We start from the raw sequence: 22,712 nt of genomic DNA, 5'->3' as shown, positions 1-22,712 counted from the left end.
TGAAATGAGGTGAAATTGTAATAACCAAAATAACTTTGATCATATGTGATCTGCCTTAAGTTGTCATTTTCAATTGCAGCATTTAGGGATTGCAACTCAATTTTATTTATTATCGGTATAAAATAAAATTATTTGAATTTAATTACCAACAATTTTAAAAAATATATTTAAATCTGAATGCTTTCCGTAATTTGATCCGGTTCATGTCGTGTCCAAGGAATGAAAGGAAACAAATGACTCAACGTGGCGCGCTTATTGGCTCAAACATTACGTACTATTGTTCCCGAAACCCTTTTTGTGGTTTTCATTTGCCTTTGTTTGGCTTCTTCCTTTGATTTTGATCTCTCAGCCCTCCACCACCCTACCTTTCTTCTTAATTTCTTTTCCAGAAAAAGAAATGTCATCTTTTCATAATTATCCACTTCGCAATAATACACACATATATATATGTATGTAATTTCTGTTTTCAGGGCTTTTTTTCCTGTTCTTTAACCTTCCAGTGGATTGATTTGAGGAAAAAAAAGCAGCAATGAGCGCTGCAACTGCAACAGCATTAAGCCCTTCAACCAGTTTAAGGAACAGTCTTAACAGCTACCCCAACTGGATGAAATGGCAATCCTCTCCTTGTCAGAGTACTACCTTCTTTATCCCTCGCGCTGCTGCCTCTCCCGACACTGGCAAAGGCAACAAGAAGAGAAAACCCAAAGCTAAAAAACCTTCTTCTCCAACTCCTGTTACTACAACAACAACTGAATCCATGTCAGAAGAGGAACAGCCGCAGCCACAACAACAACAGCAGCAGCAGCAAGTTTCATTGAGTTTGGACGACGTGAATCCAGTGGGGTTGGGACGTAAATCCAGGCAAATATTCGACGATGTTTGGAGGAAGTTTTCTGGGTTGGGGCAGATTTCAAGGACTACTCGTGCAGATGACATGGAAGCTTTGGATGCTTTGCTTATTAGAGAAGGACCCATGTGTGAGTTTGCCATTCCTGGTGCTCAAAACACCACTGTCCTTGTTGTTGGTGCCACCAGCCGCATTGGTCGCATTGTTGTTCGTAAGCTCATGCTCAGAGGCTACACAGTCAAGGTTGCTTTGCTTTTACCACTTTCTTCTCTTTTCTTCTATTCCTCTTATAAAACGCTATTTTTACGTTTGTTTGTACTTCAAATATTAGTTTTCCACGCATTTTCAATGCCTAAAAGGGGTAAAAATAAACTATGTGATAGATTATAGATTGGGGATTCTTTAATTTTGTAACTTTTATTTTGATTAATGCTTCCCTTTAATTCCGTGATTGAAGGCTTTGGTGAGGAAGGCAGACCAAGAGGTGTTGGACATGCTCCCCAGGTCAGTTGAGATAGTAATAGGGGATGTGGGTGACCCTTCCTCCCTTCAAGCTGCAGTAGAAGGTTGCAACAAGATTATCTACTGTGCCACTGCTCGGTCCACTATTACTGGGGATCTTTATAGAGTTGACCATCAAGGTGTTTCAAACCTTACCAAAGCACTTCAGGTTTGTCCCTCTTTTCTACTCCATCTTTAATATTATATGCACATTTGAGTGCAATGGATTCTTCCAAGGCTAGCTTTTTCTTTTCTTTTTTTCTGGTGTTCCATGCCTCATAATGCTCAAAACAAATCATCACTACTCTAGAGGCAGTAGATGACCCCTTTTCCCCCCGATAAATTTAATTCCTCTGCTGGTCCTACACTTGGGTATTTCTCGAGTGAACTCGTTTTAACATTATCTGTCTATACGGCTAGGTTACCTTGTTCAGCTAGGATTCTGATAAAATTTTCAGTTGTGGTGGATTGATTCATAGTCAATCTATGTTTCTTCCCAAAAATAGCTTTGGTGAACTGATATCTAACGTTCTCTGCAGGACTACAATAATAAACTGGCACAACTCCGGGCAGGGAAAAGCAGCAAAAGCAAGCTTTTGATAACTAAGTTCAAATCTGAAGATTCATTACATGGATGGGAAGTACGTCAAGGTACTTATTTCCAGGATGTGATTGCTTCAAAGTATGATGGTGGAATGGATGCTAAATTTGAGTACACTGAGACAGGACAAGCTGTTTTCTCAGGTCAGTTGCAGTTACAATCTCATTTTTCCTGGCTTGAAGCAATGGAGATTTACACCCTTCTTGTGTGGTTATTACCAGTGATAAATATAGGTTATTCTATCTTTAACTCTGTTTTTGATGCTCAAATGAAGGCTATGTTTTCACCAGAGGTGGCTATGTTGAACTGTCGAAAAAGCTTTCACTTCCTTTAGGTTCCACACTTGACAGGTATATGATAATTCTATTATCTACATACCTTCTTTCTTAGCAGAAGCTGGCTGTTATTTGATTTGTTATTAACAGATACATTGACTCTACCTTTAAGTGCACCTCACTCAAGTGAATTCGGTGTTCAGGTATGAAGGTCTTGTTCTATCTGTTGGTGGTAATGGAAGATCATATGTTGTAATTCTTGAAGCTGGTCCTTCAGCAGATACAACTCAAAGCAAATTATATTTTGCCAGAATAAACACAAAAATAGGATTTTGTAGGGTAATGATCTCTCATCCTGAGAAACCTATGGGCTCTCCGTTATAACCATTCTATGCATCAGATCTTCTTTTTCTTAACATTGTGGTGAGCGGTATCAATTGGATGACATATTTTCCTTTTTACTGTGATTGACAGGTCAGAGTACCATTTTCATCCTTCCGTCCTGTGAAACCAGATGATCCACCATTAGATCCATTCCTTGTACATACATTAACTATACGTTTTGAGCCACGAAGACAGGTTTGTGTGTTTCGAAAATTGCACTATTTCACCTAGTAATCACCTGTAAAAGTATAACGGACCCTTACCTGCATTTATTCTCAAAGTATAACTATTTGAATGGTAATTTGGTATACGGTTGTGTTTTTGGATCATCAGATTTTCAAGATCGACTTTTTTTACTATTATCAAGTGGGTTGCCAGTTCGTACTTGTCATATGGAATTCCACAATCTGCCTAAGGAAATGTTGTTAATTTAGGTCTTGTCATGTGGAGTCTTTTTTTTTCCTATTTGTGGCTGAATATGAGGGTTAAAACAGTAAAAGTTATTAGCTAATAGTAATAGATGCCTATGGTCTTGTGAGTGCTAGCTTGGTATCATGTTGAATGTTGTAAATGATTTCTGAACCAAGGAGAAATCATGGCATCTTAATCATCTGTATGGTCTCACTGTTGTTTGTTACTTCTTGAAAATCTATATGGCCTTCCATTGTGGAGTGTCAAATGAACTTAATATAAATTTACGGAATCATATAATAAACACAAATCTATCAAAAATACATCAGAAAAAGGATTTGTTTTCCTATGTTATGATTTTACACTAGTGTGGACTAAATTTGGTGAATACTGAATGTTATCTTTCCAGGGACAGATATTTTCATTACTGTCTGAAACATGTGGAGCACTGTGTAGTGAGAGTTTATCACACATTATGTAGGAACTTCAGTTTCTAATGGACTTGAATGATAATTTCTGCTTGCATATCACCATGTGAACGGAACACTAATATTTAGATTAGATATCATAAGCTTGCATGTTGGAACTTTGTGGTCACAAACACACTCAAAAAGTTTTTCTTGAAAACTTATGTCTTATGCATGTTACAGTTGTGTGCAGAAATTTTGCTTTCTGCTACAAGGGGAAACTCTGTGTTTTTGTTACCTAATTTTTAAACTATTCTTGTTTTAGCAGTTATATGACTTTTTTTAATGATAGCTTCTCAGGTTTTATGGTCTCTAGGAACAGTGCAGTTATACATTTTTAATGACTCATGCCATCACTCTCTTTTTGCTGATGAGACCATGAGAGTTTATTTGTTTCCCATATTTCTCTACCACACTCTAACAAAAAACTAGCTATTGTTTTCATTTATTCCATAAACATCTCCTAATTGGGCAAGATGTGGTGTAATCAAGTCTTAAAGATGGTTAACAATTGAAGTTAGTGACCATTTTTTTGTTCTAGCGCAACATCAGCACTGTCACCACATCAGCATTCATACTGTTGTGACAGTGATTTCTGATGATTTATCAATTTCTTGTTCCCCTTCATCAAATAATCACTATTCTGCTTTTAAAGATTCTAATATTATATTCTTCCTGCAGAGGCCTGTTGAAGGATCAGCAGGAATGAAGCAAGACCCCCGAAGTTTCAAGCTTATATTAGAATATATAAAAGCCTTGCCTGTAAGTGTTTTATGTATATTCATCCATTCTCAACAGATGGACCTTCAGTGGTACTTTGTAGTTTATACCATCATTTGTGCTATAACATCAGAAATGAGCACTGTTAGACCTTTTTGGTAACATTTATCCTGGTATGAACCATGTGATATGGTAGTCATGAACTTTGATGAGTTAATTGCAAAAAAGGCATTGTTGCTTTGAGCCTCTGCCTGTAATATATGTATGTTAAGGAAATACGGATTGGGCTGCAAAAGATCAGTGTTCTTGAGTTTGCTCTTTCCATTGAGTTTGCTTCATTCCACTTGTGTGTTGTGTGCAAGTTGGGACATTCCTGTGTGCACATGCATGAAAGTGGTTACCATATTATAAAGGATAATGTTAACGCTCTAGTAATTATGCTGTATTTTGAAGAAAATCAGTAATTTTACCCAATTCTAAATAAATTTACCCTGATATTCTGCAGACTGGACAGGAAACAGATTTTATTTTAGTATCATGCACGGGATTAGGAGTTGAACCAAACCGAAGGGAGCAAGTTTTGAAAGCCAAGAGGGTCAGTCTTGTCTTATGCTTCTGTTTCTATTAATGCGAGAACAATTCCTTATCTGTAATCCTTTTCTTACGTATTATGTTGTCATGATTGAGTATTGTTCAGGCTGGTGAGGATTCATTGAGAAGATCTGGTCTCGGGTACACAATAATTCGCCCTGGTCCACTAATGGTAATGCTGGTATATCATTCTTGGCAACCTGTTGAAATTTACATGTAATGGTGTAAACCTAAGGCGTTTTTCCCTTTATTTTTGTTTCCGTTTATTCTGGGGGTAGTGAAGGTGGTGGTTATCTTGGCTAGCCCTTTACAAATGTGATTATAATATTAACTCTTTTGAATCATTGAACATGCTTATATACTACTCAAGCTCATTGTTTCAGTGTATGTGTTATTCTCGAAAAGAAAAAGGATAAGGGCATAAGGCAGTAAAAAATTTGCAATGAAACAGAGTCTCCAAGATATGTCTTGAGGCATTTCCAACTATATGTGCACAATTTGGAACATTTCAAATCAGTGTGTGATTGGTGTTTATACTAGCTAATGTGCTCTAGTCCCTTCACAAATAGCGGTTAGAGGGTTGTATGTTAGTTTTACAAAAGAAAATCTGTGAAGTAACTCTTGCATGTTACAATGGTAAGTGGCCAAGTAGGAGTCTACCCTACCAAATGTTTTCAAACTTTTTCCATATCTAAGCTTGGCTTTTTTATGGCCAAAATATGTACTGAATCAAAGTTTCATTCTTACAGGAAGAACCTGGGGGCCAACGTGCTCTTATATTCGATCAGGGAAACAGGATTTCTCAGGTGAGAATGTACTACTATTGTTGTAGACTGTAATAAAGGCTACAAAGTTACCATTCTGCCTTACCACTCTCTTCCTTTGATCAGGGAATTAGTTGTGCTGATGTGGCTGATATATGCGTGAAAGCATTGCATGATACGACAGCAAGAAATAAGAGCTTTGATGTGGGTAACGTTGATTAACACAAGATTTATTTCAAGAATGGCAGAACTAACAGAAACTTGATTGATTGTGTGCAGGTCTGTCATGAATATGTTGCTGAGCAAGGGAGGGAACTTTATGAGCTGGTGAGGACAAAATAAAACCTTGCATAATAGCTTTTAATTGATTAGTAAACCATACTGAGTTGAACTGAAGCAGCTATACTTTCCCTTTCTACAGGTTGCCCATTTGCCAGACAAAGCAAATAATTATTTAACTCCGGCCTTGTCTGTTTTGGAAAAAAACACTTGACATTCATTTAAGGGATAACATGTTATCAACCTCTGAGAAACAGCATCCTGTCGGAACTGCTTAAACAAGATGGAAGTCCCATAATGATCTCTTTGGAAGTCAGCAACAAATTTTTATGTTCTCTTTTGCTCAGATGATGTTTGCCCTCTATGTTACGCATAGTTTTTGTTTACTGTAAATCCATGTGTAGTCTCATATAGAAAATGTGTATGCATGTATGTATGATGGATAACATATAGTGTATATGGAGCAAAAGCTCTAAATAATGAGTTGTCTTTTATTCCAATTTATGGTTCACTGTGATGTAAACCATCATGAAATATTACATAAATCAAATTGAACAGTGTTGACATGTTCTTTGGAATGAGATGTGCATAAAATAATCAGTGAATTCATTCAGCTGGGATGTTTTAAAGAACATATTAATTGGATTATAACGGTAATGCATTGGATCCTTTATCCTTTCCTTCTATGACAAGATCTCAATAAGCCAAGTGACACAGGGAACTGGCAATGAAAATGATCAAATTCAAGGAATATATATTATTCTTTCATTTCCACATGCTTGAAGATTGATGATGTTGCTTGCTATGGGATCACAAATTCAAGGAATATATATTATTCTTTCATTTCCACATGCTTGAAGATTGATGATGTTGCTTGCTATGGGATCATACCCGCGTGCAACTTGGCCCAAATCTTATACTTCCACGGATGGGTTATGCGGTGACTGTAATCTTAGTGTGGTGATTACAGGCCAGCCACAAAAACAAAGGTGAACACGTGGATCAACAAAGTGACACATGATAACTCTGCAAGCAAGGACCACCAACAACATGAAAATATAGCTCAAGAGATAAGGGAAATGTGACTGCTCTTGTTCTCTTTAACTCTGCTAAAATGAAGCAACAGAATTGATAGCAAGAAAGAGCTAAACAATTATTTAACCATAATGCTAATTTATGGCCCTGGTGCAGCTTTCCGTGTTAAAACTTCATTGTACTGTGTCAACAGCAACAACAAAAAGGTTTCCAGCAAAAGCAGTAACAACCTCACCAGATTCAGCCGCAGGTGCAACCTTGCAGGTAGCTTCCTTGCGGCTGCTGCTGTTTTAGTCTCCGCAGCTATGCCAGCTGAGGTGCCACAAGACTCGGAAACACTATCCAACATACCCCAAACACTTTCAGGAGAGTGCTCATCCGCCAAAGATTGCAAAAAGCCTAGAATCCAGCGACCAAAGTCTAGGAAAGCTGAGACATGCACTATCAAATGTGTTACCACTTGCCTTAGAGGGGGTGATGGCTCTCCTGGAGAAGGTCCTTTTAATATAAGAAGGTACTTGAATTCTTTCCAAGGATCCATCTCATTTTGCTAGCTCAAGGCCCTAAAGAACCACTGGCTGCAATGCAACCTTTGCTATGGTTCCTTACACTACTCCTATTCTGCATTAACACATTACTTTTGTGAAAATTTGATTGTCTATTCATTCTGTACAGACCATTGGTGGTTTTTAAGGAAGGGTTTCGAAGTCGGAATTACTGGTACCTTTTCTTTATTTCTCATATTAGCATTCACTATATATACTTAATACTATTACCAGCATCACTATTCAATTATATCAAATATACGAATGAAAGAATAGTTTTGCATGCAAACTGCCTATACTCTTAACAACCGTTGGCAGAGAATATTGGATCATATTTCAATTGTGCTTTGGATGTTAATTTTCTCCAAGTTCTGGTCCAATAATTTCAATCTACTTATGAAGACTCATCTTTTCATGTGCAGCTTGGTGGAGTGTTCCGATATTTGTAATTTGATTGGAGATTGGGATGATGGACCTTGAATTGTATATGATGATTCTTTTACAGCAACATAAAAAGATTTTTCATTCATTCATTCTTGATTCGATTTTATGTGAATTCCCGTTGCTGACTTTAGTAACCATCGGTCAGAGGGTAATGGTAAAATCTATAACATGCAACTGAACCTACATTCATGCACTGAGACATGTTAGATAGCTTGTGATAGAGGCAATATAAGAGAATGGTTGTTCAAGAGAATAATTAACTCTTGTTTTGTGTGTGTTATGAAATGATTTGAAATTGGTTAATATTCACTCTGGATTATTGTATCCCACGAGTCGAAAACAATCTGGAATCGTATTAACCGAAGACAGTCCGACACTGTTTTGGAGGGGTGGGAGGGTGAAGACATGTTTGTACTTACAAATGATCTAAAAATTATAAGGGAAGCATCAAAAGTGATATATGTCTTTTAGTTACCGATAGTTATATCCCTTAGTTATTAATAAAGAGTTGTGATTATTTGATGATGTTTATTGTTAAGCAATGTAAATATCTAAATAGATATTTATGCTTGTATAAAGGGAGATGATAATTACTTCAGAAATTTTTTCTATACAAATTGATATTTTTGTCGCACATTGTTCAATGAATCATTTTAATCAATGTAGGCAATCATTGAGTTTCATCATATTCCCTAAGTTTAGTTGCAAATATTGTTTTTGTACACCCACATATACGGTGGACTGAATAAAACCTTAAAAAACTGAGATGCAACATGCCTTGTACCTTCAGTTAGCGCCACAATAAGTGCTCACTAGTTCTGTAAAGACTGAAAATTCAAATGCAAGAAGAAAAGCCTTAGCCAGTTGTGAGGGAATCTTGCTTTAGTTGATATGAACTCTACTTGCCTGAACATGATATCTCATATCATCATCAGATTTCCTATAAATCCATGGGTTGGGTTACGTTTTATGAATTTGACCATCATTACCTAAGATGCAAAGCAAAAGAAAGAATATCCAAGACGGCAGTAAAGAAACTATAAAAAATGCTTGCTTCTCACATAACTTTATCTTCTTTACATGGATTGATTTTCCATTATTCAGTTAGAGATTCGACTGTGTATGCTCTCTAAACTTTATTTCTTGGAAGCAAAATGTAGACAAAACGAGTATGTTAGACTTTCCTATATAATCTTCAAAGCCTGGATAATGGTTTGATTAAAGCAAACAGAGAAGACGCCGGTGACACAAACGTGGACTTCCCGCTAAGTTGATGCTCATCTTGCCTTGCCTCTTCTCCTTCTTGTTGTTCCCCTTCGCTTTCGTGTTCTTCGTTAGCTTCCTTCTCGGCATCATCCACCAGCTGCTTAAATCACCAATGATGATGCCAATTATAAGTTAAGGCTAAAAAATTACCAGTCTCGTAGTTCCAAGCCATCATAAAGGAGAAGAAAGAGTAAAGAAGAACTAATCATACATGTATCATAAAGGACTGACAACATAACTTACAGGCTCAAAAGTTCATGTGCTAAAACAGGTCCAGTAGAGTAGGCAGTTCGATTATTGGTTACGCAGTTTAAGAGTTTATATTGCTTGAGGAAGCAACACTGCACTTTACTAGGATAAAAATAGCTAAAGTGCATTTCTGGTCTCAAGCTATGTAATAATTTTCTGTATGCAGGATGTTCAAAAGAATCTGATTTTTATCTTCTTTTTTTGTTGGTCCTTATTTAATTTCAACAATTTTTTACTAACAAGTAGATAAAAGCTGGCTACTAATAAATGAGAAAGTCCCTTCCGTTGAACAAGATTAATCATACATGTGAAGCTAAAGCTTATTATATGTAACTCAAGTCTCACCCTTTGAACACCCTAGTCCTACCAGTAATCAAGAAGGCTGTAGAGAGGAAGAGAAAGTAACCTACCTTTCTAGTAATGGCAGGGGAAAGTGAAGGAAGAATATCAACAAGATGAGTCTTGATACGGTGCAAAGCATCCTTGGTAAGACCCTGAGCAGCAACCGTAACATCCCTCACCACACTCTCCAAGAAATGCCTAGCATTCTCCAAAGCATCGGCAGGGACTGCAGCAGCAGCCAGTTTCTCCAACACCCTTTCCTTAATCACCCCAAGGTTCCTCTTTATATCAGCCGCCAATGCCGCCCCCTTCATCATCATCACCCTCTCCTTGAATGAATTTTTTTTTTTTGAATAGTATAGTGTGTTAACTTATGGTTTCTAGTTGTTGCCTAACCTTGGGTTTAGATTGATCCTGATTGCATGGTGCGGAGAATACAAACCTCCCTTGCCCCACCTTGTTGGCAACATCACTAGTTTTTGGAGGTAAGTGGGTGAATGAGGTTCTAGTGGTAGCAAAGGGTCTATGGCTATGGAACTCTATCTATAAACCATCTAATATGTTGTTTGGCTTCATTTGGTTTGGTTTGGTTTTGATAATGATTTGTTTGTTGAGTTGTGTTCCTAATAAAGAGTGAAGAATCAAAATGAAGGCGTGGTCTTGGGAAGACCGGAGCAAGTAGCTTAGCTCCTCCACCATTTGTTTTTAGTGTCGTTATTCAGAGCATTATATATATACGTGTCTATGACTCTTTATATCTCTTTGGACTTTATAGTAGAGGTGCTCATGGGCCGGGCCGGGCTCAGAAAAAATTTTGGCCCGCATCTTAGGCCCGGGCCTGGCCTGACCCGAAATATGGGCTTGAGATTTTGTCCAAGCCCGACCTAGGAAAAAATTCCTAAACCCGAGCCCATAAAACACTAAAAATTTATTTTAAAAATAAAAAAAATTAAAAAAGTATTTTAAAAAAATTTTAAAATTAAAAATATATATATTATATTCAGGCCAGGCCGGACCCGGGCCATAAAAGCTGTGCCCGAGGCCCATCCCATTTTCTAAACGGGCCTCATTTTTTTGCCCAAGCCCATATTTCGGGCCTATATTTTTACCCAAACCCTCCCATATTTCGGGCAAGCACCTCCTACTTCATAGATAACACCAACAATTATCATTCAAACTGATAATTTTCCACAAATGAAAATCCCAACAAGGTTGGATAAAGAAACGTTGATTTGGGCTTTAAAATAAAACAAGAGAGAGTTCAGTAAGCCCAAAAGACACAAATGAGCCCATAAATTCCAAAACCATTGGTTTTGTTGGGTTTTAACTACATGGCATGAGCAACCTGTAAAGAAAAGTAAATGTGAGTATACGATTGAGTCGATTCAATTTGAGTAAAAAAACTTCGAGTTAGTCAAGTTGACGAATACTATTTTAGCAATCGAACTCGATTTAAATTTTTTTCGAATCGAGTTAAGTCGAGTTGAGTTAACGAATCTTATTATTTATACTCAATGTTATGTTTACATGGATTGATTATTTAACTAATAGACGAAGTAAAAGATTATTTAACTAAATAAGTACGGTTGATGGATAAAAATTTATCAAAACAACGTAATTTTACCTTTTAACTTGATAGTTTTGACTTTTAATTTTAGAAAAGATAAACATTTATCAAAACAACATAGTTTTGTCTTTTCTTATTTGAATTTTTAGATAACTTGAATTATGTAATTCATATTTGAGTTAAAGCAAAAAATTTGATTTTTTTTATTCGAGTTGATTCAAATAACTCGAATAAATTGAACTATTTAATTTGAAATTTGAAGTTTTTATCGAGTTTTTCAAATTGAATCAGATTTTATTCACCGCTAAAGAAAAGTAACCGAATAACAAATCATAACTGTTTGGTGATACGTGAAATTGAATAATCATAAAATGTGCATTCTTTTACTAACCTTAGATTTGGTAAACCGATACTTTCTAGTAGAGATATCCATGGGCCGGGCTGGGCTCAACCAAAATATTAAGGTCATTTGCTAGGCTCGGCCTGACCTAAAAAATAGGCCTAAAATTTTATCCAAGTCCAAGGCAGATAAAAATGCTAAAATTTAGGCCCGGCCTGGCTCACCCGTATTAATATTTTTATATTATTTTAAAATATATATAATACATCAAAACTACTAAAAATATTAAAATAAATAATTCCCAACAAATTGAAAATAAATTTAAAATATATATGTATACTTAAATAATATTAAGATAGGTGTAACTTAACAAACAAATGCCTCTAAAATAGTAACAAAATTAACAATAAAACTAGATTTATACAATATTCAAACAATAACAACAAAATAATAATAATATAATAGTAAAATAGTAGAAAAAAAAACAAGAAGAAAATATCAACAAAACAATAGTAAACAACAAGAAAATAGTATAAAAAATAGCAATTATTTTTTTACATATTTGGGCCAAAACAGGCCGGGCTCAGAAAAAAGCCTTACAAAACTCGACTCATTTTCTAAACGAATCTTTTTTACCCAAACTCATTTTTCAAACTCATATTTTTTCCTAAACCCCTACTTTTTGGATCAACTTTCGACCCGGCTATGAACAGGTCAACTTTCCAATAAGTAGCTTAATTGACTGTTTCCATTTGCGTTGTTGGCAGCGATGACCCCACAAAGTATCCGCATCAAACTGGATCTTTCTAGTAACTACTGACAGTTTTAACTTTTGGGCAGCTAGCCTGACCTGCTTGTTCATGTAGGTAAGCTTCTCTCTTCTTTTATTTTATGACTTGTTTATTTTGCTTTCATGTTTTCTGTAAAGTATGCTGCAGTTACACAACTTAAAATCATATTCATTAGCTTGTCAAAGAACAGCTTACGCAAAGGTAGTTGATATCCGTAACAATGTAGATAATTAGTCCACCTGCTTCCCCTCTTTATGGAGGCTAAGGAAAACAAGGATGGAGAGTCAGAGAATGCTAAAGATAAAAATTTTGAAGAGTAGTAAAATGTAGACTTGGTATTTTCAACCATTGATCCTCTCTTCATCATTTCTAATTAAGATCAAGCTATGCGTTGTACGGATATTCCTTTTGAGAGGGTGAGTTTATAGGTGATCTTGATTAAATGCTAAAGTTACATATTTTATGTAATTAAATTGGTTAATTTATGAGAGTGCACCACTAATTTTTCTATGTTTATATTGAATTTTGTGCAGGGATGCAATTTAGGGCTAAATAGAAGAAAAAGAAAACAATTGGGCTAGATTGAAGAAAGAAGCAAAGAAAGAGGGTAAAAGCAGAATTTTTCCAAGATTAATTAGCTGAAATTTTTGTTGACTTAGTGGGAGATTATGTTAGGATTTTTTGTATATCATGGAATATTTTTCCTTAATTTTCTATTACTAATTGGCTCCTAATTTAGTAAAGCCACTAGTATAAATAGAGGCTACATTATTCATTTATTCATCAAGCAAGAAATCAAGCTTTCATCCTTGAATACATTTTCTCCTCTCTACCAACGAATTTATTTGTAGTATTTAGTTTCCTTTACTTTCAATTCCTTTTCAGCTTGTTACCTCTTAGACCATTTACAATTCCTTTTTCAAACTTTCTTTTCACTCCCAGTAGCTAACCAACTTTAATACATCACCAAAATTCTAGCTCCTCATACTCAGTCACGCCACTCATCTTTTTCACCCATTTTTACCTTATTTAATTTATCCAATACCAACATGCCCCAAACCTTAGTCAACTAAATCTATTTTCAAATTTAGGTTGGAATTAGCCTCGTCAAGACCCGTGAGTTATGAACCCAAGCAAATTAACTCCTAAATTTCAATACTTATTATTTCTCCGGATTAAGAGTATGATTTTGTCAACTCACAAAGTCAGATCAACAATAAGTCAAAAAAGACTTGATTTCGTGTGGTTAGACGTACAGTTGGAATTCCGAAAGGATCGATTCTAATCGGTTTTCTATGAACACATTGTCGTGCCAAGTGGAGATTGTTGTTTGGTTCCGTCAAGGGAAGTAGTAACCGGATTTAAATGTCCCACGCGATTGAGGGCATTGGTTCGAGCTAGACTCTTCTAGAACGCAAAACTGCCGGAGTTCTAAATCACGAACGTTTTGTGGTTGTTCAATCGGTAAGGGTTAGTTATTGGACGTTCCATAACTAATTTACACAAGGAAGAGTTGGTGTCCGAGGCGTCCTTGGTAACTATAACTAGCTTATTGGAAAAGAGGAGTTCATCTAATTTCGAGGATCAGTTTAAAGAAGAGGAAAAATCCGTGCCTAAAGCTGAGCTTATTCTAATTAATTTTTTTTCAAATTTATTTAACTGTTTTTTATCATTTTATTTTCAACTTTTACTTTTATGCGTTTTATTTATTTATTTCAGGTTCGAGGTTTTCGATTTTATCCTCCCCCTAATATCTTGGGCATGACAACTGCCCCGACATAAATCTGGTTAAGAGAGCAACAATTTGCAGTAAACTCAGTCTCTGAGGAATCGACCCTACTCCTTATACTGCTTAAATTACAAATTAGGCATAGGTTTATATTGGTGGACTCAACTTCATCAGACCTCTCGGCTTGCTGGTGGTAGACTTATTATTTAAACATCTTTTAAAACTTATCACATGTCTTGTCGCGGATGGAGATAAAACACCACTTCTCCAAACTGTTTGCTTTTTATCTCTTGTTTTGCCTGATAGTGCAGCAGTCCGGGCTGATAATTGTCCGCCTTTTAACACAATTAATTTTTTTCATTGTTCTCAATAACTGAGCCTAACTCTTCGTTTTTCTTGGATTCTCAAAATTGATCTGATGATTTTATTACTCCTATTTAATTAAAGCTCGACAATATCACTAATTTTGTACTTTAGCTGGATAATTAGAGAATCAAAATAAAAAAGCATTACAGATAAATTAATGCTCCTATCCAATCCCACTTTTCTAGAAAATAAAAATATATGCATTTGTTTTTAGAAAATGCATTTGTTCATAGTGTATGATTTTAGATTAAAAAAGCGAATTCGTTTGGACGGCAAAACTCAGTTTAAATTAGGTGGAATCAAAAGTTGTTGAAAGAGCACAAACGCAAGCTGTTCATTTCAGATTTCAATGTGATAATTCAATCCCTGATTATAAGTAACTATTTCTCCATTTGAAGGCCACTAGTTGGTCTAACATAAGACCAACATACATAAGAACCTCTCACAATTTTTCTTTTTCTTTTTCTTTTTAATTCTGCTCTTATTGACAACAGCAGCTAATATTAAAAATAGCAACATGGTGATAATGCTGAAATTGAGTATAGTAGAAATAAAATTAAGATTTAATAGCGAAATATATACATATATATGAAAATTATCATTAAGAAGTATTTATAAGTTATTTTTATATATTATAAAATGGGGAATCTAAGCTCTTGATATCATGACAAAAATAATGTAATCCCTTTCAATCTTATTACTATATATAATATTTATACCCTAGTAGTCACGCAATAATAGAAAAGATATATATATATATATAATATATTTTTCAATAGCAAACATATAAAATATTTTCTTTAATACATACCAAAAATATATATAATATTTTTAAATATTTTTAAAAAAATAATATCTCATAATAATATCCTAACAATTAGGTATGATTAATTTTATGAAAACATATCACTATCATTAAATGCTTTTTTACATTTGTTTTTTTGTTGGTTGTCGAGTTTGAATTTATGATGGGTTGGATAATGAAATTTCGCAATTTAATATTTTCTCCATTTATTTCAATATTCTTGAAAATATATTAAAAAATATTTTTATTTTGCATTCTTTCATTTTTCTTTTTTAAAAAAAAAATCTTTTTCCCTCCTTTTGGTACGATAGCACAAGGTCGAAAACCAGGAACTATGAACTTGTTACTCAATTAGATAACAAGAAAAACTAAAATAAGCTAAATTTTTTAAAATTTAAATTTCCACAGCTAAATAAAATAATTTAAAAATTCACTAACCATACAATCATCTTTAAATAAAAAATATCCGATAGGTTGACATTTAAAACATTTTCTTCATCCTTTTTCTTTTTAAATAAATAATGTCCAAAATTTGACAAAGTATATGATATATTCTAATTTTAAGTCATTTAAGTAAATACATAACCCGTTGAGGTGTAGCATCGAGGAAAATTTCATATATTCTATTTTTTACAAAGGATTTTTAGTTATAAATGAATTTGTGAAAAGGGATTTTATATCTATCAATCTGCGGCTATAATTACTTCGAAAAATATAAAATTACCAAGGTGCAGAAAGTACTAGGCAAGATAGAGCCGCTTGATGTTAGATACATACACAAACATGCATATGTATTCTATAATTAGACTCAAAATACAAATATTAAAAAATGGACTAATCCAGCAATTATATATCTTATTTGATTGATTTGGGTCAAACGTCTTAAACTAAAGCAGGTTAGCTAAGTTGTCTTGAAGGTGGTTGGTTTAATATTTATTGATACTACATGCAAGAAATGAATTCACATAATGGTCTAGAATTTATTTTATTTTTGGTGAAAAGTAAAACTAAACTATATCAAAATAATTGCTCCAATATACCATAAGTTTTATCTTGTTGAAAGCCCCCAACAACTCATTAGGAGACACATCGAAAATTTATAAACTTGTCTTCCATGCAAGGCAAATCTTTGCCAAACAATCTGCAATTATGTTTGTTTCTCTGGACACAACTCTGATCTTCCATTGTCCTTCAAAACATCTGATCCTTTGAACCCTTCTAGGAATAGTGACACCTGAATCTTCCATCTCTTTATCAGTCAAGGCCTTAGCCACATCTGCATTATTTGTTTGAATTGTGGCCTGTTTGTATATTTTATTCAACAAAATGAGGAGTCCATCTAAAATACCCCAGAGTTTCGCCTCAAAAGGAGTACAACCGCCTAGATACCAATTGTATCCAAAGACCAAATTATCTGCTTGATCACATATCACTCCACCAGTTGCAACACTCCCCGTGATTCACTCTACTGCACCATCTAAGAAAAGAAGAACTCACATTCCTTCAATGCGTTTATGGTAGAGCAAATTTGGAAGATTGGTGTAACACTCCTAACCCTTATCCGTTACCGAAACAGGGTTACGGAGCATTACCAAACTTTATAAATTAAATACAGACATTTCCCAACCTTTGTTACACATTAAGAATAAATCATATAACACTCATATTGTCCCTTAGATGGACCTTCGAGGCCCAATATTCACCTTAGAAGTGAATCGAGACTAAACCGGGTACTCAGGGAATTTTTCCCAAAATTTCAAAAATTTTCTTAGAAGCAAGGGACACATGCCCGTGTCTCTGCCTGTATGGACGAAAATAGACCATTTTAAGGCCACTTTTCTCACTCATTTTGACATTAACCTGCACTCAACATTCACATACACCAATATATCCCAACCAAGCAATCAATACAAGCTAAAACATGTTCTCAACATGACATAAAATCACAAATATTTCATTTACTTATACCTGCCTATTTAACTCATTTCATTGATTTATCAAATTCTACTACTAATTACATGCATACAAACATTTAATATTCACAACCACAATTCAAACTATTTCATTGTCAAACCAACCCTATACATGCCATATAAACCAAAATTTACATTGCAAAAACTACCGGAATAAACTGGATAGTGTAGCTTGATGTGTTGATCTGATCTTCCGACTACACGTTAATCTACAAGAACATTAAACAACACGAGTAAGCTTAATAAAGCTTAGTAAGTTCAATAGGTTAAACATAAATCTTACCGAACTTAATATAATATAATAAATTAAATTGTAAATAAATCATACATTTTTCTCTGTCAAATACAATATAATCAATAAACACACACTTCCTTCATATTAATATCAATAATAATTTATAAATCTTTCAATTCAATCACATAAGTCTCTTACCATTTCTTACTGAATCGAAGAACAGCTTACGGATATGAGTACATCGTTCTTTTTGTGCCATAGTCCAACTATGGTCTTACACATGCATTGCCATGGTCTTACATTTGTAGTGCCATAACCCAGTTAAGGTCTTATCATCAGAATGCCATATCCCAACTATGGTCTTACACATGTATCTATACTGTCCTGGTCCAACCGTGGTCTTACGTTCAAGGTGCCATAACCCAGTTATGGTCTTTTCATTAAAATGTCATAGCCCAGCTATGATCTTACATTTAAACATTGCCATGGTCCAACCATGGTCTTATCCGTCAATTCATTCATTGCCACGGAACGATCGTATTTAATCCTGCGTTTTACTCGTTTTAAACATTCAATTCAATTTCCATACTTTTACAATAATCTTAATTTCAACAAAAAAATATGAATAAATATATTATACCATTCCTAAATTAACAAATAATCATGAAAATTTAACCATATGAACTTACCTGGGTTGAATTATAAAATTGGTAATAGTTCAGAGACTACTCGGCTAATTTCTCTTTTTCTCGTCGATCTACGAGCTCTTGATATGAAGTAGAAATATAAAAACCAGCTTAAGAAGCTCTCTAATGGCTGTTTTTGACTGAGAATTGAAGAAGAATTGCCTAGAAAAGTTTAGAATTCAATTTATTTAAGTTAATTTCACAAAATTTACAATTTTACCCTTAAATCACCTAATTCCAAGATTTTTTTCTGCTTATGCCGCCTCAGCCATTCCTTGGGTGTCTAATTGCCCTTTTAGTCCTCCCTTATTTACCATTTATGCTATTTAATCACTTTAGCAAGTTTTACACTTTTTTCAATTTAGTCCTTTTTAATTAATTAACCATCGAAACGATAAAATTTTCTAACGAAGCTTTAATACTACCTTAATGGCACTCCGTAAATATTTATAAAAATATTTACATCTCGATTGATAAAATCTAGGTCTCGATACCCCGTTTTTAAAATCAATTAACCTAATAATTCCTTCTAAACTCAAATCACTATTTCACAAATCTTTCTAAAATCACATTTAACTCGTAAATACTAAATAATAAAATTTATGAGCTTACTCATCGAAATTGGTGACTTCAAGTCACTGTTTCCGTTGCCACTGAAAATTCAGGCTGTTATAATTGGTCTTATAGATGTTCTTTGGTTTGATTCATATTGTTGAGCCCAACTAAGGGAGGCTTTGGCAATTTTCAAAGGTTGGCCAAGTAACATTGTGAAAGATAATGAGATTCTTATTCTTCCATATTCTCCATGTGATTACACCGAAAAGACACAACTAGAGAACTCCACATGTTTCCGAACTTCCTTTGCAGCCAAGCAATCCCGAAATACATGGATATTCATAATTTTCAATAACCCATTATCGGATAGTTTTGGTTTTACAGCTGATTTTCATATTTAGATATTCATAATTTTCAATAACCCATTATGGGATAGTTTTGGTTTTACACCTGATTTTCATATTTGGATATTGGTAAAGTGTTTAATTCTAGTTGCCAAAAATTAGAAATTACTCTTCACAGCCTCAACCTTGCATTAGCTACGGAGCTTATTCTGTTAACGTTAATTGAATACCTTAGTTCATCCTCAGCTTTCCAACTTAATGATACATAAATCAAAACACTAAGCACATTCCTCCTCAACTAATAGGATACGTAATGAAAGTTTAGTCATTAATGTTTATTTTTTTATCAATTTAATTCTTTCTTTTTTTAGTTAAACTTTACTATCTATCTTTAAAAAAGAAAATCAAATTTGACTAATAACTTCACATAACAAGTCTAAGATATTATTTTTTAACGAAAATATTGAATAAAGGTTAAAATTTAAACACGGTAGTCCACATGGCAATCTGGATGTATTTCATATTTTTCTTTAGTTATGAATATTTTTTTCAGCATGATAAATATAGATAGAGCTGTAAAAAATAACTATGGACTAGAGTCAACAAGTAATGTAGTGCAATGAGTACGGTCAGTGGTTATGGGGTTATTGTAGAAGCATTAAATATTGCTCTGATATAGAAGTGGAGTTGTGGGCTGTGTGCACGGCATGACCTCTCATTACTCTGGGAGCAAGGACATCGTCGGATCATAGTCGAGACTAACAATGTTAATGCTATGTGTGCAATCAAACATTGTTGTAAGGTGGATTATGGGAGGTCTAGGTAGTTCATGCATTCAAGGAAGCAAAATCATCCGGCCAACTTCATTGCTAGCTTATTGAATGGTGCCCCTCCATAGCAGGAACTGTGCGAGAGAGAGTTATGGTGGCCCGAGCAGCTTTAGGCTTTGTTTCTTTTCTTATATATATATACATACATATATAAAAGTAGATGTGCTCATGGGCCAGGCCGGGCCGGTAAAAAAATTTCAGCCCGTTTACTAGGCCTGGGCCCGGCCCGAAATATGGGCCTAAGATTTTGCCCAGGCCCGACCCGTGGAAAAAATGAAACCCGGGCCCGGCTTGGCCCGACCCGTTTTTTTTACTTAAAAGTTAAAACTAATTGTTATTAAATTTATATCAAATATCAAATTGTAATTTTTTTTTGTATATAATGAACAAAAAAATAAAATAAGATTACTTGTTTGAATTTAATTACAAACAATTAATTTGAATTTAATTACAAACAATCAATTCTTAAAAAAAGAGTATAAAAATAAAAAATGATTATACAATTAATTACAAACAATTAACTCAAAATTTAATTACTCTTAACTTTTTAAATTTTTAACTTTTTAACTTAAATATTTTAGAGTTTATCATATCATTACATTTTTATGCTTTTAAAGGATAACAATATCAAAATTGATCCATACTCTCATTGATCTTTGATCCATATTCCATAGTTCGGATGTAAACATGAAGAAAAAGAAATTAATGAAATACTTATTCTATAAGCTAAATTACATACTACATATGTACCAAAAAAGAAATTAATGAAATTCAAACTGCATAAATCCAATCCAAATTCATAAATAGAAGTATCTCCATTTCTCAATCCCATTATTTTCCTCCTACTAGTAGATAAACATTACCATAATTTAATCAAAATTTAAGTTTTTCTTTCCCACTAATATTTTGGAAGTTCACTTCTTTTTCAGAGGAATCTGTAAGCATAACAATGTTTTGAGATAAGGACAGAAATTATCATCTAGAAAATCTGCTAATCTTGCATTTAATTGCAAAATGTTGTACAAAGTAAAATAAAAGAAAATCAAATTAAATTAAATTAAAATCTAAAAAGAAAATGTAAATGAAAGCTTACGGGAAAGGATTGGAAGCTAAGGTAAGCCAAATAGATTTCAATGTTGCTTATTTCTGCAAAAAAACAAAGCAAAAACAAAAAAGATGAGTTTAAATGAAGAAACTAAAATTGCATCATGAGAAGATAAATAAAACAGCTTTGCAGACCTGTTTTTGAGAAGATAAATACATGCAAAATGATCCAAGACCAAAGCCTCCAGCATTTATCCAGGTAATTGTATCTAAAATTGTTGCCTGATTATCCAGCATTTATCCCAAAATAAAGTCTTATTATCCATCTTATTATCTAAGTAAATGTATCAGTGCAATCCAAACTACCAGGCTTAAAAGAATATAAGTCTTGATGGATATCACACGTCGATCTCATGATTTCTACAATCAACTAAATACTCCCCGACTCTCCCTAACACCAAGCCACAAACACACTTGAGATATTAAATGTAATCTGGACAAGAATCTCATGAAAGAACATAACTTCCTAATAACAACAGTAGCAGATAAAACATGAAATAAGAGCAGCAGCAACAAATAACCATCAAATCCTCTAAAACAGAACATAAGAAATTCATAAAAGTATAACATCAGGAGCTTGAGATTTGCTATTGACTAAGTTGTAGGCTTTCAAAAAATTAGCAACATTAACGAATCAGAATCAAAATAATTAACATAAAAATCATATGAACATCAACGAATCAAAAAATCATATTAACATTATTACTCAAAAAATCAAAATAATTAACATAAAAAATCATTTTACCCTTAAATGCCTGATTCTGGAATTGGGTGCAGGACCGGAGGTGGACCGGTGGAGGTGGAGGTAGCTTGATGCCTTGATTTTGGAATTGAGAAAAAAAAAAGGAGGGCACAATAGGGTTAGGGATTTGGAAGACTGTCGGGCAGTAAAGCAAAAGTTAAAATTAGCAACATTATTACCCAAAAAATCCAAATACAACGCAAAAAATATTATGAACATCAACGAGTAAACAAACGGTTTACCTTAAATACGAATTGGTTGGCGACTCAGGAATAAACAAACCCTTAAATGCTTGATTCTGGAACTGGGTGGAGGACCGGAGGTGGACCGATGGAGGTGGATCGGTGGAGGACGGAGGTAGCTTGATGCCTTGATTTTGGAATTGGGAAAAAAAGGGAGGAGGGGAGGGGAGTCAGGGGACGATAGGGTTAGGGAATAGGGCAGTAAAAGTAAAACAAAACTTAAAACTTAAAATTAAAAATTAAAAACTAAATGTACTATATTAATATATTTATAAAAAATATATATTTAATATGAAACCGGGCAGGGCAGGGCCGGGCCTCGATTTTGCCCAAGCTCATATTTCGGGCCTATATTTGTACCCAAACCCTCCCATGAGCAGCTCTATATAAAAGCTAGCTACTTCCTCCTTGAATAAATTGGATAATTTCAAATTTAATCTCTTGTAATAATTAATTGTTTAATTTAAGTTTTCTTTTAACTATTTGATTACTGTTGGCCCCTTCAAGAAGTGATAATTCAATTTAAGTCTTTTAGCCCCTAAAACTTTATAATTTTATGTTGTTATACCTTAAAAATTTATTGACTTCACCCCTATTAGTAAAAAAAACTATCAAGATTACGAGAGAAAAGAAAATTAACTTCTATGTATCCATGTATGTATTATATAGTTCAAAATCAAAG

The 22,712-nt window shown here is 34.1% G+C and overlaps 3 protein-coding genes and 1 long non-coding RNA gene across 7 annotated transcripts; 2 read left to right on the top strand and 2 right to left on the bottom strand.

Annotated features, from left to right (window-relative positions):
- The first annotated feature begins 255 nt into the window (after nucleotides 1-255).
- Nucleotides 256-6,418, top strand: LOC107906390 (protein HIGH CHLOROPHYLL FLUORESCENCE PHENOTYPE 173, chloroplastic). 2 transcript variants are annotated; one of them, XM_016833371.2, is made up of 13 exons: nucleotides 256-1,090; nucleotides 1,305-1,517; nucleotides 1,888-2,092; nucleotides 2,224-2,299; nucleotides 2,428-2,563; nucleotides 2,699-2,803; nucleotides 4,168-4,248; nucleotides 4,712-4,801; nucleotides 4,904-4,969; nucleotides 5,547-5,603; nucleotides 5,688-5,765; nucleotides 5,841-5,888; nucleotides 5,983-6,418. In XM_016833371.2, exons 1-13 carry the CDS (start codon nucleotides 530-532, stop codon nucleotides 6,052-6,054), a joined length of 1,788 nt encoding a protein of 595 aa, XP_016688860.2. In that variant the 5' UTR covers nucleotides 256-529; the 3' UTR covers nucleotides 6,055-6,418. The 2 variants fall into 2 exon arrangements, with proteins under 2 accessions (XP_016688860.2, XP_016688859.2); XM_016833370.2 differs by having other exon boundaries at nucleotides 291-1,090; nucleotides 4,904-4,978.
- Nucleotides 6,419-6,589: 171 nt separating this feature from the next.
- Nucleotides 6,590-7,949, top strand: LOC107906391 (uncharacterized). Its single transcript, XM_016833372.2, has 3 exons — nucleotides 6,590-7,389; nucleotides 7,551-7,595; nucleotides 7,843-7,949. The coding sequence occupies exons 1-3, from the start codon at nucleotides 7,007-7,009 to the stop codon at nucleotides 7,898-7,900; spliced, it is 486 nt and encodes a 161-aa protein (XP_016688861.1). The 5' UTR covers nucleotides 6,590-7,006; the 3' UTR covers nucleotides 7,901-7,949.
- A 944-nt stretch (nucleotides 7,950-8,893) lies between these two features.
- On the bottom strand, nucleotides 8,894-10,461 carry LOC121217689 (uncharacterized). Its single transcript, XM_041093637.1, has 2 exons — nucleotides 9,790-10,461; nucleotides 8,894-9,227 (listed from the first exon to the last, which is right to left on the bottom strand). The coding sequence occupies exons 1-2, from the start codon at nucleotides 10,039-10,041 to the stop codon at nucleotides 9,060-9,062; spliced, it is 420 nt and encodes a 139-aa protein (XP_040949571.1). The 5' UTR covers nucleotides 10,042-10,461; the 3' UTR covers nucleotides 8,894-9,059.
- A 10,183-nt stretch (nucleotides 10,462-20,644) lies between these two features.
- Nucleotides 20,645-22,394, bottom strand: LOC107906386 (uncharacterized). 3 transcript variants are annotated; one of them, XR_001686707.2, is made up of 4 exons: nucleotides 22,031-22,392; nucleotides 21,792-21,923; nucleotides 21,182-21,268; nucleotides 20,645-21,088 (listed from the first exon to the last, which is right to left on the bottom strand). It is a non-coding gene; the product is annotated as an uncharacterized lncRNA (long non-coding RNA). The 3 variants fall into 3 exon arrangements; XR_005913866.1 differs by having other exon boundaries at nucleotides 21,182-21,923; nucleotides 22,031-22,394; XR_005913865.1 differs by lacking the exon at nucleotides 21,182-21,268 and having other exon boundaries at nucleotides 22,031-22,388.
- Between the last annotated feature and the right edge of the window lie 318 nt (nucleotides 22,395-22,712).

The sequence above is a fragment of the Gossypium hirsutum genome, chromosome D05, assembly GCF_007990345.1.
Source record: "Gossypium hirsutum isolate 1008001.06 chromosome D05, Gossypium_hirsutum_v2.1, whole genome shotgun sequence".
Classification (NCBI taxonomy): domain Eukaryota; kingdom Viridiplantae; phylum Streptophyta; class Magnoliopsida; order Malvales; family Malvaceae; genus Gossypium; species Gossypium hirsutum.
This window is presented reverse-complemented; position numbering and strand designations above follow the sequence as displayed.

Bases quoted from the DNA above. Each gene is read 5' to 3' on its own strand.
- LOC121217689 (XM_041093637.1), bottom strand. From the start codon at position 10,041: ATGATGATGAAGGGGGCGGCATTGGCGGCTGATATAAAGAGGAACCTT. The intron at 9,228-9,789 runs GTAGGTTACTTT...TGATTTAAGCAG, and splicing joins CCCCTGCCATTACTAGAAAG to CTGGTGGATGATGCCGAGAA.
- LOC107906390 (XM_016833370.2), top strand. From the start codon at position 530: ATGAGCGCTGCAACTGCAACAGCATTAAGCCCTTCAACCAGTTTAAGG. The intron at 2,093-2,223 runs GTCAGTTGCAGT...GCTCAAATGAAG, and splicing joins AGGACAAGCTGTTTTCTCAG to GCTATGTTTTCACCAGAGGT. The intron at 5,889-5,982 runs GTGAGGACAAAA...CCCTTTCTACAG, and splicing joins GGAGGGAACTTTATGAGCTG to GTTGCCCATTTGCCAGACAA.
- LOC107906391 (XM_016833372.2), top strand. From the start codon at position 7,007: ATGCTAATTTATGGCCCTGGTGCAGCTTTCCGTGTTAAAACTTCATTG. The intron at 7,390-7,550 runs GTACTTGAATTC...CATTCTGTACAG, and splicing joins GGTCCTTTTAATATAAGAAG to ACCATTGGTGGTTTTTAAGG. The intron at 7,596-7,842 runs GTACCTTTTCTT...TTTCATGTGCAG, and splicing joins TTTCGAAGTCGGAATTACTG to CTTGGTGGAGTGTTCCGATA.